The sequence below is a fragment of the Oryzias melastigma genome, linkage group LG1 (genome assembly GCF_002922805.2).
Source record: "Oryzias melastigma strain HK-1 linkage group LG1, ASM292280v2, whole genome shotgun sequence".
Classification (NCBI taxonomy): domain Eukaryota; kingdom Metazoa; phylum Chordata; class Actinopteri; order Beloniformes; family Adrianichthyidae; genus Oryzias; species Oryzias melastigma.
The window spans coordinates 29,196,727-29,208,467 of NC_050512.1; the positions used below are offsets into that span (position 1 = coordinate 29,196,727).

The 11,741-nt window shown below is 38.6% G+C and overlaps 2 protein-coding genes across 5 annotated transcripts in view; one reads left to right on the plus strand and one right to left on the minus strand.

Annotated features, from left to right (window-relative positions):
- Window positions 1-355: 355 nt before the first annotated feature.
- On the minus strand, window positions 356-7,371 carry cct4 (chaperonin containing TCP1, subunit 4 (delta)). Of its 2 annotated transcripts, XM_024289277.2 has the most exons (13): window positions 7,056-7,371; window positions 6,416-6,468; window positions 5,849-5,938; window positions 5,629-5,737; window positions 4,296-4,560; window positions 4,088-4,220; window positions 3,228-3,367; window positions 3,056-3,152; window positions 2,325-2,435; window positions 2,100-2,230; window positions 781-1,015; window positions 590-703; window positions 356-504 (listed from the first exon to the last, which is right to left on the minus strand). In XM_024289277.2, exons 1-13 carry the CDS (start codon window positions 7,171-7,173, stop codon window positions 490-492), a joined length of 1,611 nt encoding a protein of 536 aa, XP_024145045.1. In that variant the 5' UTR covers window positions 7,174-7,371; the 3' UTR covers window positions 356-489. The 2 variants fall into 2 exon arrangements, with proteins under 2 accessions (XP_024145045.1, XP_024145044.1); XM_024289276.2 differs by having other exon boundaries at window positions 5,629-5,938; window positions 7,056-7,346.
- The window catches only part of pus10 (pseudouridine synthase 10), a 9,661-nt gene continuing 5,165 nt past the window's right edge, over window positions 7,246-11,741 (plus strand). The window contains exons 1-8 of one of the 3 annotated variants that reach the window (XM_024289281.2): window positions 7,246-7,382; window positions 7,585-7,678; window positions 9,162-9,296; window positions 9,377-9,643; window positions 9,715-9,801; window positions 9,875-9,909; window positions 9,985-10,102; window positions 10,208-10,269. In XM_024289281.2, the coding sequence (XP_024145049.1) occupies window positions 9,171-9,296; window positions 9,377-9,643; window positions 9,715-9,801; window positions 9,875-9,909; window positions 9,985-10,102; window positions 10,208-10,269 (695 nt within the window). In that variant the 5' untranslated portion in view covers window positions 7,246-7,382; window positions 7,585-7,678; window positions 9,162-9,170. Of the gene's footprint in view, window positions 7,383-7,406; window positions 7,493-7,567; window positions 7,679-9,161; window positions 9,297-9,376; window positions 9,644-9,714; window positions 9,802-9,874; window positions 9,910-9,984; window positions 10,103-10,207; window positions 10,270-11,741 lie in introns of those variants that run through there. The other 2 variants (XM_024289279.2, XM_024289278.2) reach the window with 2 other exon arrangements.

An 11,741-nucleotide genomic window follows, 5' to 3' on the forward strand; every position in this document is an offset into this window, starting at 1 on the left:
ACATTTTGAAATAATTACGGCCAGGACCGAATGAAAATTCCTCCAAAAGATGAGAGAAAAACATATTTTGTAACAACAAATCTACACGTGTTGTAGTCATTAAAATGTAATAGTTATACAAAATAGGAATTAAGCAAGTTTTCATGCTGCCATTAAAGTTTATCAGTAGAAATTAATAGTGAAAAGTAAATTCCTTTAAACTTTGCAAAAATATTTAACATAATTTAAAAAAAAAATAATTTGTAATTTTTAAGACATCAAACTGAGAAAAAATGAAGACGAGCATTTTTAATACAATTTAGCTGTGTACCATGATTAATGTTTTTTGTAAAACATAAACAAAGAGAAGCAGAAGTGTCAACAACAAAAAAAAAACAAGCCTTTTATTAAATTAGGCAATGTAATAACTACAGTGGAAATCTGAGCAGACTTGTTGACATGGCGCTCCGATCCCTCGCAGAACAAACGGGCTTCAGAGGCTGGACAGACCTATCGAGTGTTCACCTGGAACCAGAAAAATAAATTAATTTCCTATTGTCATAATAATAATTTTGGAAATAGAATGAATGAATCCAGTTCTGGGTCTTACCACATCATCGATCTTGAGGATGCTTCGGACCGTTTCTGTGGCCAGAGTCAGTGCACTGATAGAAACCAGCAGAGGCTGCACCACCAGCTCCTCCAGGATGTTGGAAATTCCCCCCTGTAAAACAAAAAGTCAGTCAACCGGGACCCGCTTGCTAACCACGCAAAGACGGAGCAAAAGGAAAGGACACCAACCTTGCGGACGTTGATGCCGGCCATCTTGTCTCCCTGCGCGTGTCTGTTGCGGAGCTCCGTCACCGTGGAGATGGGGTTCAGGCCCGCGTTCTCTGCCAGTGTCGAGGGTATGACCTCCAGAGCGTCACCGTACGCCCGCACGCAGTACGCCTCCATCCCGCCCAGGGTGCGCGAGTACTCCGTTAGACGCACGGCCAGCTCGATCTCCGGAGCTCCGCCTCCAGCTATCAGAGCCCTGAAGAACAGAGGAACAATCAAAACACAGATAATGCAAATCGTGATTCTCTGTTAAAATAAAACAGTTAAGGTTATGTCAGAGGATTTGGAGAGGATTTTTTAGATATAAATATTGTAAGTCAAATGCTATTTTTAAATTCAAATTATGATTACTTTTTACATATTTTCTAACGAAAATAGTATTTTGTTTAGCTTTAAAACTAACTGTAAAAAAGTAGAGTAATAAAGATTTTATTGACATTTTTTTGAAATTTCTCTTTTTCATAATTTATATTTTTTTAACTTTATACTTACTGTTTTAATACTTAAACCTTGTACTTTGTTGGACAGATGTGGAATACATTTCACTACAATGCATGTAGATGTATGTCATAAATACATTTATTTATTTTGAACTTGAAGTACCTTAAACTAATTTGTGGATGTATTTTTTGACAGATGGATTTTCATTGTGAATATCTGAAGACAGAATCTTTTGAGAATTACTGCCAACTATTGATTAACTTTGCACCTGATCATTCTGAAAAGATAGTGAAGATTAAAGACCTACTCTGATGTGTTTTTAAGATGTTTTTGTGGCATTTTTCTGATGATGGAGGACATATATGAAGAACATTAAATTAAAAATGGCATTTCTGAGTAGTTGTTCACTCAAATCATTGTGAATCAGGAGTAGAAAAAAATACTTTTTAAAAAAGAGCATATTTGAGACAGGCCTGAATGTTATGGTCTAAATATGGAAACTAGTTTTTCACACTAAATTCAAATTTTGATTTAATTTCATTTGTTCCATGTACTTTCTTAGGCAAAAATGATTAAATGAATTCAAAGTGTATTTTTTTTTACATTTTTCTGCTCTCCTGAATGATAACCGATTATTTAAAGTACCATATTAGTATTTTTACAGCACATAAAATGTGAGAAAGCTCTCCAGCTCAGCGGCTGAAAGAACCAGCAGAGAACGGAGAGATTTCCACATTACTCTTCCTCTGCTTGTTACGCTCCTGCAGGAACAGAACCAAAGCAGGAGCGCCTTTGTCAGAGGGGTGTGAGAAACAGTTTCTACAGAAAAAAAGACTGACTTCTTCTTGACCAGACAGCGGATGACACACAGCGCATCGTGGATGGAGCGCTCCGCCTCGTCGATCACCAGCTTGTTGGAGCCCCGGACCACGATGCTCACCGTCTTCCCCGGGCTGCTGCAGCCGGTGATCTGCACCGAGGAACAGCAGCTTTGGTTAGAACTACATTACCACATGGACAGTCCTTTGAGGGGGCGATGTTTGCATCATCTGCAGACTCCGTACCTTCACCAGTTTGCCAGAGCCGTCCAGGTTGACCTCTTCTGCCAGCTCCGCGGTGCCGAGCATTTCTGGAGTGAAGTGGTCGATGTGAGCGATGGGCTTGGTGCCGATAGTCTGCAGGGGAACACAGAGGTTGTTAATATTTATGACAATAATAATACTGTTATATTCATACTTTAATCCTTAATAGTCTCTGAACTCACTGGTATATTTGTTAATAAGATCGGTTGTTTAAAATGTCTCAAAAAAGGGATTGGCTTTAAAATTTATGGTTTAAAGACAAACATTACTAGAGTTATGACACATAAATGTGATACTTTTTGTAATTCTTGGAACATTTTATAAAGTTTATTGGAGGTTAAACTGTTTTTTTTTTTAAACATTTCTATAATTGTTTTTGGATTTAAACATTTTTCTTGCATATATACATTCTAGATTTTTGCTATAAAAATTAAAAACTATGATCTCAATAATATAAGAAGGACGTTTACCACTTAAAATTAAGGATTTTGTAAAGTTTCAGGTATTTTGTAGGATTATTGTGTAATATAAAGTAAAAAATCTGAGGTTGTGCAAAAAAGTATTTTAAAAGTAAACTCTTTGATCAAATTGTAATTAAAATCTGTAAAATATGACTGTAAGATGCATTTTTAAGTGTTCTTTACAGACTTGAAGTAAGAAACAGATTAAAGTGCATTAAAGTGAGCTCACAGAGATCCATAAACGACACTCGCCTTGCAGATGAACTCGATGTCTTCCCTCTCGATTTCCTTCACCACCATGATCTTCATTTTGTTGAGGAAGTGCAGCGCGAGGTCGCTCAGAGCATCTCTGTCACACATAACGAAGCGGTTTAAACAAAGTTGACTCAAACTGAGGACACTCTTCTCTCATCAGTCGCTGTACCGGAGGATGGACTTCTGGATGAGCAGCACGTTGCAGCCGGCCTTCTTGATCTGCTTCACCAGGTTCAGGATGTACGAGCGCTCCTCTCGCAGCACGCGGTCCATCTGCGCGTAATCCGACACCACTATCTGGTTGTCCATCTTTACAACAGAATCGACAAAAATAGTTTTAAGGAAAAACACAAACATAAGGTGGAAAAATTCGGCAAAATTCAGGAACATTAAAGACCCATTCCAAAGAAAATGATCTTTTTTTTTTTTAACATGTACTTAAAGAATTTTTCTCAAAGTAGAGGACCTATATAAAATTATTTACAATGAAAACTTTGTTTCTGAGTATTTATTCATTTAAAACCAGATGCTAGAAAAATCTGACGCAGCCTCTGACTGGGCGTGCCAAAGTCTCTCTGACCACTCCGCTGCTCCGCTCGCATTCATTTCCCTCCAATTTTGCTCGCCATTATTTTTGCGCCGCTGATGCTAGCTTTGAACGTTAGCGCGCAGAAAAAGCTCCCAGCAATGAGGAGGAGAAGGGGGCGGGGTTGCTCTGAGCCAACAGTCCCGCCCACAAACCAAAATTGTTTATTAAATGAGCTCATACTGGGTATAAAATAACAACAAAGGCTTTTAAATTTGGGGTAAAAACTGCATTTATGATAAAAAAAAAATAAATAGGAACTATTTTACAAAAGAAAAAAAAATTCTTGGTATGAGACTTTAAGAAATCTGATAAATTTGACAATTAAGTTCGATTTGTATTTAATTCAAACTGAACTAAATCAAAATATAATAAGGAGCCAGAACGTTTTAATGTGCAGCATTTCTCACATCAAGAAAGATCTATTTTATCAGGCGACTCACATCAGTCTTGGGAGGCGACAGACAGAACTGGATCAAACCAATCTTGGCCTTCTCCACGCGGGTCACGCCGGTATTGGCCACTCTCTGCGTCAGAACCAGTCCCTCCACCAGCTCACAGTCATCGATGGTTCCTCTGAGATAACAAATACATTTATAACCATCTTAGGAATAACGGATGAGAAAACCGCCGTCAGCAGGAGAAACTCACCCCAGCTTCTTGATGATCTTGATGTCGTTCAGGTCGACTCCGGTGGCCGTGGCCGGGTCGATGACTCTCATGACGGCGTCCACGCTCATGGGGGCCAGCAGGCTGGAGTACTGCGACACCACCTTGGAGCACAGCGATGTGGTGGCGCTGTTGAGCAGCGACTCGCGGTCGCTCAGCTCCACGGGCCGGCTCATGCCGGTCAGCACCTCCACGCCTTTATCCACGGCCTTCTGGAAGGACTCGGAGATGATGGTGGGGTGGATTCCTGATGCATGCGACAACAGAGAGTCAACCTTACTGCTGGAACAGAACAATTCTTTTGACTACAGTAAATCTTTAATTGTTTACGCCAGGGGTATCAAACTGATTTTTTTTTTTCCATTCAACCCGATCTCTAGTGGGCCGGACCGCTAACATAATAAATAACCAACTTGCTATCTGTAGCTTTGTTTTGCTCCATCTAGTGGTAGAATTACACATTGCAGCATTGCTTAATGGAACCTTAACTAGCCACAGGAATGGGCTAGAAACTTCCCCACCCAACTTCCCCAATATTTTTTTCTCTTCATGACTGGGTCAGATCAAAGCATCTGTATGTATCAAGTATGTTTGACACCCCTGGTTTATGCAGTTAATCGAAGCAGATTCGGATGATTAGAAAAGCAGGTTTTGTGCTGATATGTGCAACATCTCAGATGTTAAAGAATTTAAGACCAACTCTGATGAAAATGGTGTTTTTAAACATGTTCTTGTGACATTTTTTGATGACGGAGGAAATATTTGGCACATCCACCCTAATTAATTTAACTTGACTACATTTTATAATTTTATGACTTTTACTACTGTTTCATTTTTTGCTTTGTTTTACGTTTTGTTTTTACCTGTAAGGCGACCTTGGGTGCCCAGAAAGGCACCATATAATTACATATTATACTAAGAAAATTAAGCTTAAGATTGTATTTCAGAGTATTTCTGTGAAACAGATGCAGATGAAGAGATTATTTGCGATGTAATGTCATTATATGTAAACAAAGAGTTCTCCGTTTTTGGAGCCGGGAAGGCGGACCCGCCAAAACTCTGAGGGGAATTTTTAATAAACTTTAGCCGCTCTGCAGACACTATGTCCTAAAAAACAATCGATTTTTAAATACTGGATGATCATTAAAAGACCACTAGGAACACTTTTACAATAGATCAAAAGATGACATAATAAATGACATAAATGAGTCAGAATTTTAAAATTTTTACACATTAGACCCCAAAACATTTAACCCTCTAGAGCCAGAAAGTTGACTAAAATAATTATTTTACATTCCCTGCATCATAGCCTTGCCTTTTTGAAGCAGTTTGGAGCAGGCATCCAGCAGCGCTCCAGCAATGATCACCACAGAGGTGGTGCCGTCTCCGGCCTCAATATCCTGAGCTTTGGACAGTTCCACCAGCTGGAACACAGAACCAGCAAACCTTTGAGCAAGGCTCCATAGAAGCATCAACACATTGGCCAAAACATTCACATGGAATGAAAACAAATGCATGAGGTAAAGTGCACGCACCATTTTGGCAGATGGGTGGAGCACCTGCATCTGTTTGAGGATGGTGGCTCCGTCGTTGGTGATCGTCACGTCTCCTTTCTCATCCTGGATCTGAAACAAAATCCCGTCTTTGATTAGCCCAGAATGGGATGTTTGGGGGAAACTGTGCACTGTTTCTGAGAACTGGACAGAGTGACTCCTCCCCCATTGTGTTCCAAATAGGAAGTACCCGCTGGCTCCAAGAGGCCAAAATCCCACAGACTTCCATAGAATCCTAATTTTTTCATGATCGAACATTTGATTGACAGATTCTCTCGAGCCACTTTCAGTAGAAAGAGTGTGGACTTCAAACAAGCTCACTTATGACTGGTGACAGTAGTTGCCATAGAAACATTGACTCAAACAAATCACTGTCGCCTGGCTCCAAAACGGCAACGTCCGTATTGCCGGAAAATATGGCAACTGAACTAACTTCATTTTACTAGAGCTGCAGGTGAGGCATTTTCTGTAGGAGACATCACACCCGCCCTGTCCAGTTCTCTATATACAGACAATGGATGAAACCTAGATCTGTCAGAGTTAACTAACCATCTTATCCATTCCTTTGGGTCCCAGGCTGGTTCTGACGGCGTCTGCAACAGCTGAAAAAAGAGACAAATCAGACCATATTCCAATAAAGTTAAATAAGAAAAGGATAGTAAAAAGCTTTCAAAACAATGGACAGAATACAGCATTTTAACACAATGAATTTTAGAGAAAATCCTGAAATTCACAAAATTATATTTGATTTTCATGGATGTGTTGGATACTGATAAGCACAGAACCTACAAAAATACAATATTTTTTGTGACGCAGCATTATTTTTGAAAGGATGCTGCAGAAAATGCAGGCACTGCTTTAGACAGCTTGAGCCCAGAGCATCCTGGGAAATTTGCCTTTGAGTTTGGTTTCCTTTAATGCATTTTTCTCATTTATTACACAAAATTTAGATTCTTTAATAATCTTTTCAGATGGAGCCATGTATATAAAGGAGGATACAAAATTTGCAATGTCATTTTCACAAATATTAATGATGTAAATTTTGTTAACGGGCCGGTGAATGAATGGGCAGGGCGCTTCGTCATGCCCTGTGAATAACGGAGCCTGATCCGGCCGAGAGACGACCAACTTAGAGGGTCTACAACTACGTTTGTAACTTTTTAAGAAGACGTGCGGACATCTCTCCTACCTTTGGCGGCAGAAATGTTGCTGTATCGGATCTGGGCGGGCTTGTCGCGGTCCACATAGGTGCCTCCATTGTTTTTACCGCCGCTCTGGGCTCTCGGTGCTGCCATCGCTTCGGGCATCCTGACGTGATAACGGATGGAAAATGTTACCGGGGGTGCTCAGAGCAGGATCTATACACCCCGTGGATGAAATGCCTTGATTCTGGTTCGGATGGACTCGGATTGTGGTGTAATCGCCGGGTCACACACAGAACATTCCAGAGCCAGGGGCTGCTGCAGACGGAAGAAGGACCCGGCTGTCAAACCGCTTGGCGCTCAGAGATGACGTAGTAAGACAGTAGCAATCAAATGTCGCTCTTACTGATGTCAACAAAAGCCTCATTTGTGTTTATACTAACTTTTCATTTCCTCAAATGAAATACGATGATTTATTACAAAAGTAGGGTTAATGTAAAATAATTATTGTTGTCTCTGAAACCTTAATTTACTTTACTTACTTATCTGGTTTGATTAGTTTTGTCTGATTGGTAGATCGAGACTTATTTGGATGAACATGCTGAGGAGAAGCTGAGCTCAAAAGGCTTCCTTTTTGTATTTGTTTGCTGGATAATCTTCTCCATATCAGGTAATATACGTGTATTTGTTCATAATTAGTTAAATAAATTACTTTAGCATTCAGGTATATGTAGTGAAGGTTGTTTTGTCTAGCACAACTATCCGGGCAGTTAAGCCTTACGGGAACTATGTTTGTTTATTTTGCTAATTTCTTTCAGTTTAAACTTAAAAAGCAGCATTGTTTGTTTATTTTAAAGATGTAGTTGACAAACTATAATACTTAAAAAAAAAAAAAAAGCCCAATACAAAAATAAGGCTAAACATCGCCGTCAAATCCAAATTTTAGTCTCGCAGATTTATTATTTGATGACATGATATAATTTAATGAAGATTTTGATTTTCATAAAGAGGTAATTATGCGGTTCAGGTTGTCTTAAGGTACTGAAGCAAAAAAAGAATATTTAACTGTTTAAAAAAATAACATAACTTTATATTTTTAAACCTAAAAGGTGAACAAAAATGAATTAATTCTAACCATAAAACTTAACTGGACTCATATTTTTAACTTGGGGATAAAAAACAAGAACAAGAAGTTGTATTAATGGAAATATGTTTATGGATTTCATTATTTTAATAATTTTCTGAAATGGAAATTAGTTTGAATTATTTTCTAAACACAGACCTAACAACAAATGAAGATGCTAATAAGTTTGATAGCCTTTATTTTTACGAAGATGTAAAACTGTTAATGGTTAACCACGTCAGTAATTTGGGACTTTTTTCCCCTATAATTGGAAAAAACTTTTTCCCTCTTCGTCATGTTCTTTTCCACTTTACTTCTGCCTCCATCCAGGCTTACATCCATGTTTACATTTGGAAAATAACAATTATTTATATAAAACATTACACATTTATTAAATCAATGACAAATATCAGCTATTTATCCTTATTTTTACTACCAGTTATTTTAATTGATTAAAGAAAGTACACCATGATGCATTTATTTACACTTTTACTTTAATTTTAAAAAAAAAAAAAATCAAATCACAGATATGGATATTCATATTTAGTTCTATAACTAATTGAATCTGGCAAAAGAAACAGGGACATTTTCAAAATATTTAAGCTTTCTGTCTTAAAAAATATGGAGTTTCCTTTAAAATTTAATCTACTAAGGCATTTCCCTGCTTTTCTGTTGCAGCTGTAGCAAGAAAAAAGAAAAACATTTGAAAGTCATGATACCGCTTAAAAAAACAACGGTAACAATTTTTGGTGAAAGAATGTAAAGTATTTTAAAGAATTAGACATTTAAATCCCTTTTCTATGTTTCCAACCCAGTAAAATCTGCAATTTGAATCAACTTTATTAGCATTTGCAGCGTTAAACATAAAAGGTCACTTTTCCCTCCAAACCTTGGTGGAGTATTAATGAACCTGGGATTTAAAAATCTTAGCAAAAGTCAATCTATAGTTGCCTAAAAAGTAATTAAAGGAGGGGCACATGTCTGTTTTTTTGTGGTATGACATAAATGATTCTGACTTGGGTGTCTGTAACCTGCAGTCATGCTGCCGCTGAAGGAAAAGGACAAACCCATCATCCAGAAGCTGCTGGCGGCGGGATGCTGCGCTCGCTGCATCCTGCGGTTCTGCTGCGTCAATCTTCCGTCTGCTTACCGACAGCCGCTACAGGTATGAGCGTCTAGGCTCGAGCAAACTCCAGATTAAAGAAAACAAATGATGATTACAGCACTTAAATCTTCTCTGTGCAGGTGACACTCACAGAAATTCAGGATTTCATTTTGGGAGCAGAAGATGAAAAGGTTCAGGATCCTGCCACTGCTGTGTCCACTGAGGAAAACAATTCCCAGAATGCAGCAGAAGACCCGCCCAGTAAAAGAGTTAAACTAGATCCTGCTGATCCGTCAGACGGTTCTGCTGCAGCTGCAGTGATCAGGTCAAATCCTGGGGAATCACAGGTTTGCGTGGCGTGTTTGGGAATCCTGCAGGAATTGTGCGGCACACAGCAGGCCGTTAAGGTGTGCTGACTGGAATGAGGTCATCAGGGAGAGCTACGGCTGCTGCAGCTCAGACGTTTGTGTTTTCTCAGATTGCAGAGACGGTGAAGGCGCAGAACTACGAGTTCGACTCCCTGGTGCTGTCCATCTCTCTGCCGGCTCAGCTCTGCGTCCGTGAGGTGAGTGGAGGCGGGTCTTCCTCCTCTGAATCCTCGGCTTCGCTAACCAACTGTTGTTGTTTTAATCCGGCAGCATTCCTGTTGGCTCCACGTGAAGAAGGAAGTGAGGTCAGAGAACGTGGAGAAGTGTGGTCAGAGGAGATGCAGAGCTTTGACTAAGACTTTTCCTCTTTGCTCGTCTAGAGAAAAGGGTTTGGCGCTCGACAAAGATGATGTCATCCAGGTGAAGGAGGCCTTCAAGTGGATCATGCAAAGTCTGGTGGCGAAGGAGTTGGGTGGGGGTGTTGCTGTTGTTAGCAAAGTAGGTGACAGCAGGAGGAAGACTCCCACAAATTGAGCAACTTTTCTGTTCTGATGATCACACGCATCCAACAACTTTCACATGAAGCTGACTTTGTGTTTGCAGAGTGGGTTTGAAGTCGGCGTGGAGTTCACTCATCCAGAAACAGACTCTGACTGTCACTTCCTGTAAGTGCTAGACCAGGAGGGTCAAACTCAATCGCACAGGGGGCCAAAATCCAAAACACACCTTAGGATAAACATTTATTGTACACTCTAAAACGAAATATTTAAAACTTTTTAAAATTGTAACTTTTAGATATATAGCATTAACTGAATGCTGTAAGCTGAATTTGGCTCCTGTAGATGCTACTGCTGAAAGCTGAAAATGCTGAAATTGATAGCTGAAAATCGTGAAACTGATAGGCAGCAAATATATTAGCTAAATGCCAAATTTACAACGGAGTATTAGAACCACTTTATAAATAACATTTTATTTTTAAAATTCCGACTTTAAATCTAAAAAATTTACGAGAAAAAAGTCCTAACTGCTAAATTCCGAGAATAAAGTCGTATATCTATGACTTTTAAAAGTCATAGGCTAAATTTATTACTTTTAATCTCGTAAATTTGCAAGATTTAAAGTCGTAAATCTACAAGATTTAAAGTAGTAATTTTACGAGAAAAAACTTGTAATATTACTTTTTTTTTTTTTTTTTGGTGGCCCTAATACTCCGTCGTACAAATTAGCCTAAAAAACAAACAAACAAAAAACTTAGGTTAGCCAAAACAGCATGTAGCTGAAATATTAGCTAAACTCTAAAATAGCCTAAACAAATCTTAGTAAATGCCAAAATAGTCCAAAAAACTAGCAGAATGACAATTTATAAAACTTTAAAACTGTAACTTTTTAACATAATCATGAATAATAAAAAGGCAGGAATATTATTCCAGAATAAATCAACTTAGACCATAAATATTTTTCAATATTTTACTCTCCATAAAAATATGTTTTGTTGAAATTATACAAGTTAAAAATAAGTGCAAGATGACATCGGGACATTAATAACAATAAATAAAATGATCTGGAGGGCCGGATATAATAGCCTGGAGGGCCGGATCCGGCCCCCGAGCCTTGACATTTACACATGTGAAAGACGCTCCTGCATTCACACGTATATGCTATAAATAAATTTAAGATCTGGACCTGCTGGAACTGTGCAATAATGGATGTTTTTAAAACTCGCTGTACTACAGTCATGTGACGTTTTTTACTACTATTTATTCTGGTTTTAATCATTTTAACTCTCTTACTATGAATTCATTTTTTGATGGTTTCTCTTGCTGTGATGTCATCGTTTGGGGGTGGGGACGTTTACTATGCCCTACATTCATTTTCAAGAAAGTGCAAATTTTGGAATTTTCACTCAAAATAAAATGACAGTTTGGTCGTTGCAGCCCAGGATAGAATAAAATGCTATCTGGTTATCCATCTGTTGAGCTGAAAGCAAACAAACCACCTTATTTTAGTGAGTAACGGCAACTTGGTAATCTTAATGTTTCAGAAATAACTCCTAAAGTAACATCAGATCTTTGAAAATGAAAGAAAGACTTTAACTTCTGTTCTCCCCACAGAGCTAAAGTCTGTCCGGACTGCTTCA

Excerpts from the sequence above, each read along its gene's own strand:
- cct4 (XM_024289276.2), bottom strand. The coding sequence starts at position 7,173 with ATGCCCGAAGCGATGGCAGCACCGAGAGCCCAGAGCGGCGGTAAAAAC. Across the intron at positions 3,153-3,227 it reads ATCCAGAAGTCCATCCTCCG|AGATGCTCTGAGCGACCTCG; the intron begins GTACAGCGACTG and ends TATGTGTGACAG. Across the intron at positions 704-780 it reads CCGGCATCAACGTCCGCAAG|GGGGGAATTTCCAACATCCT; the intron begins GTTGGTGTCCTT and ends TTTGTTTTACAG.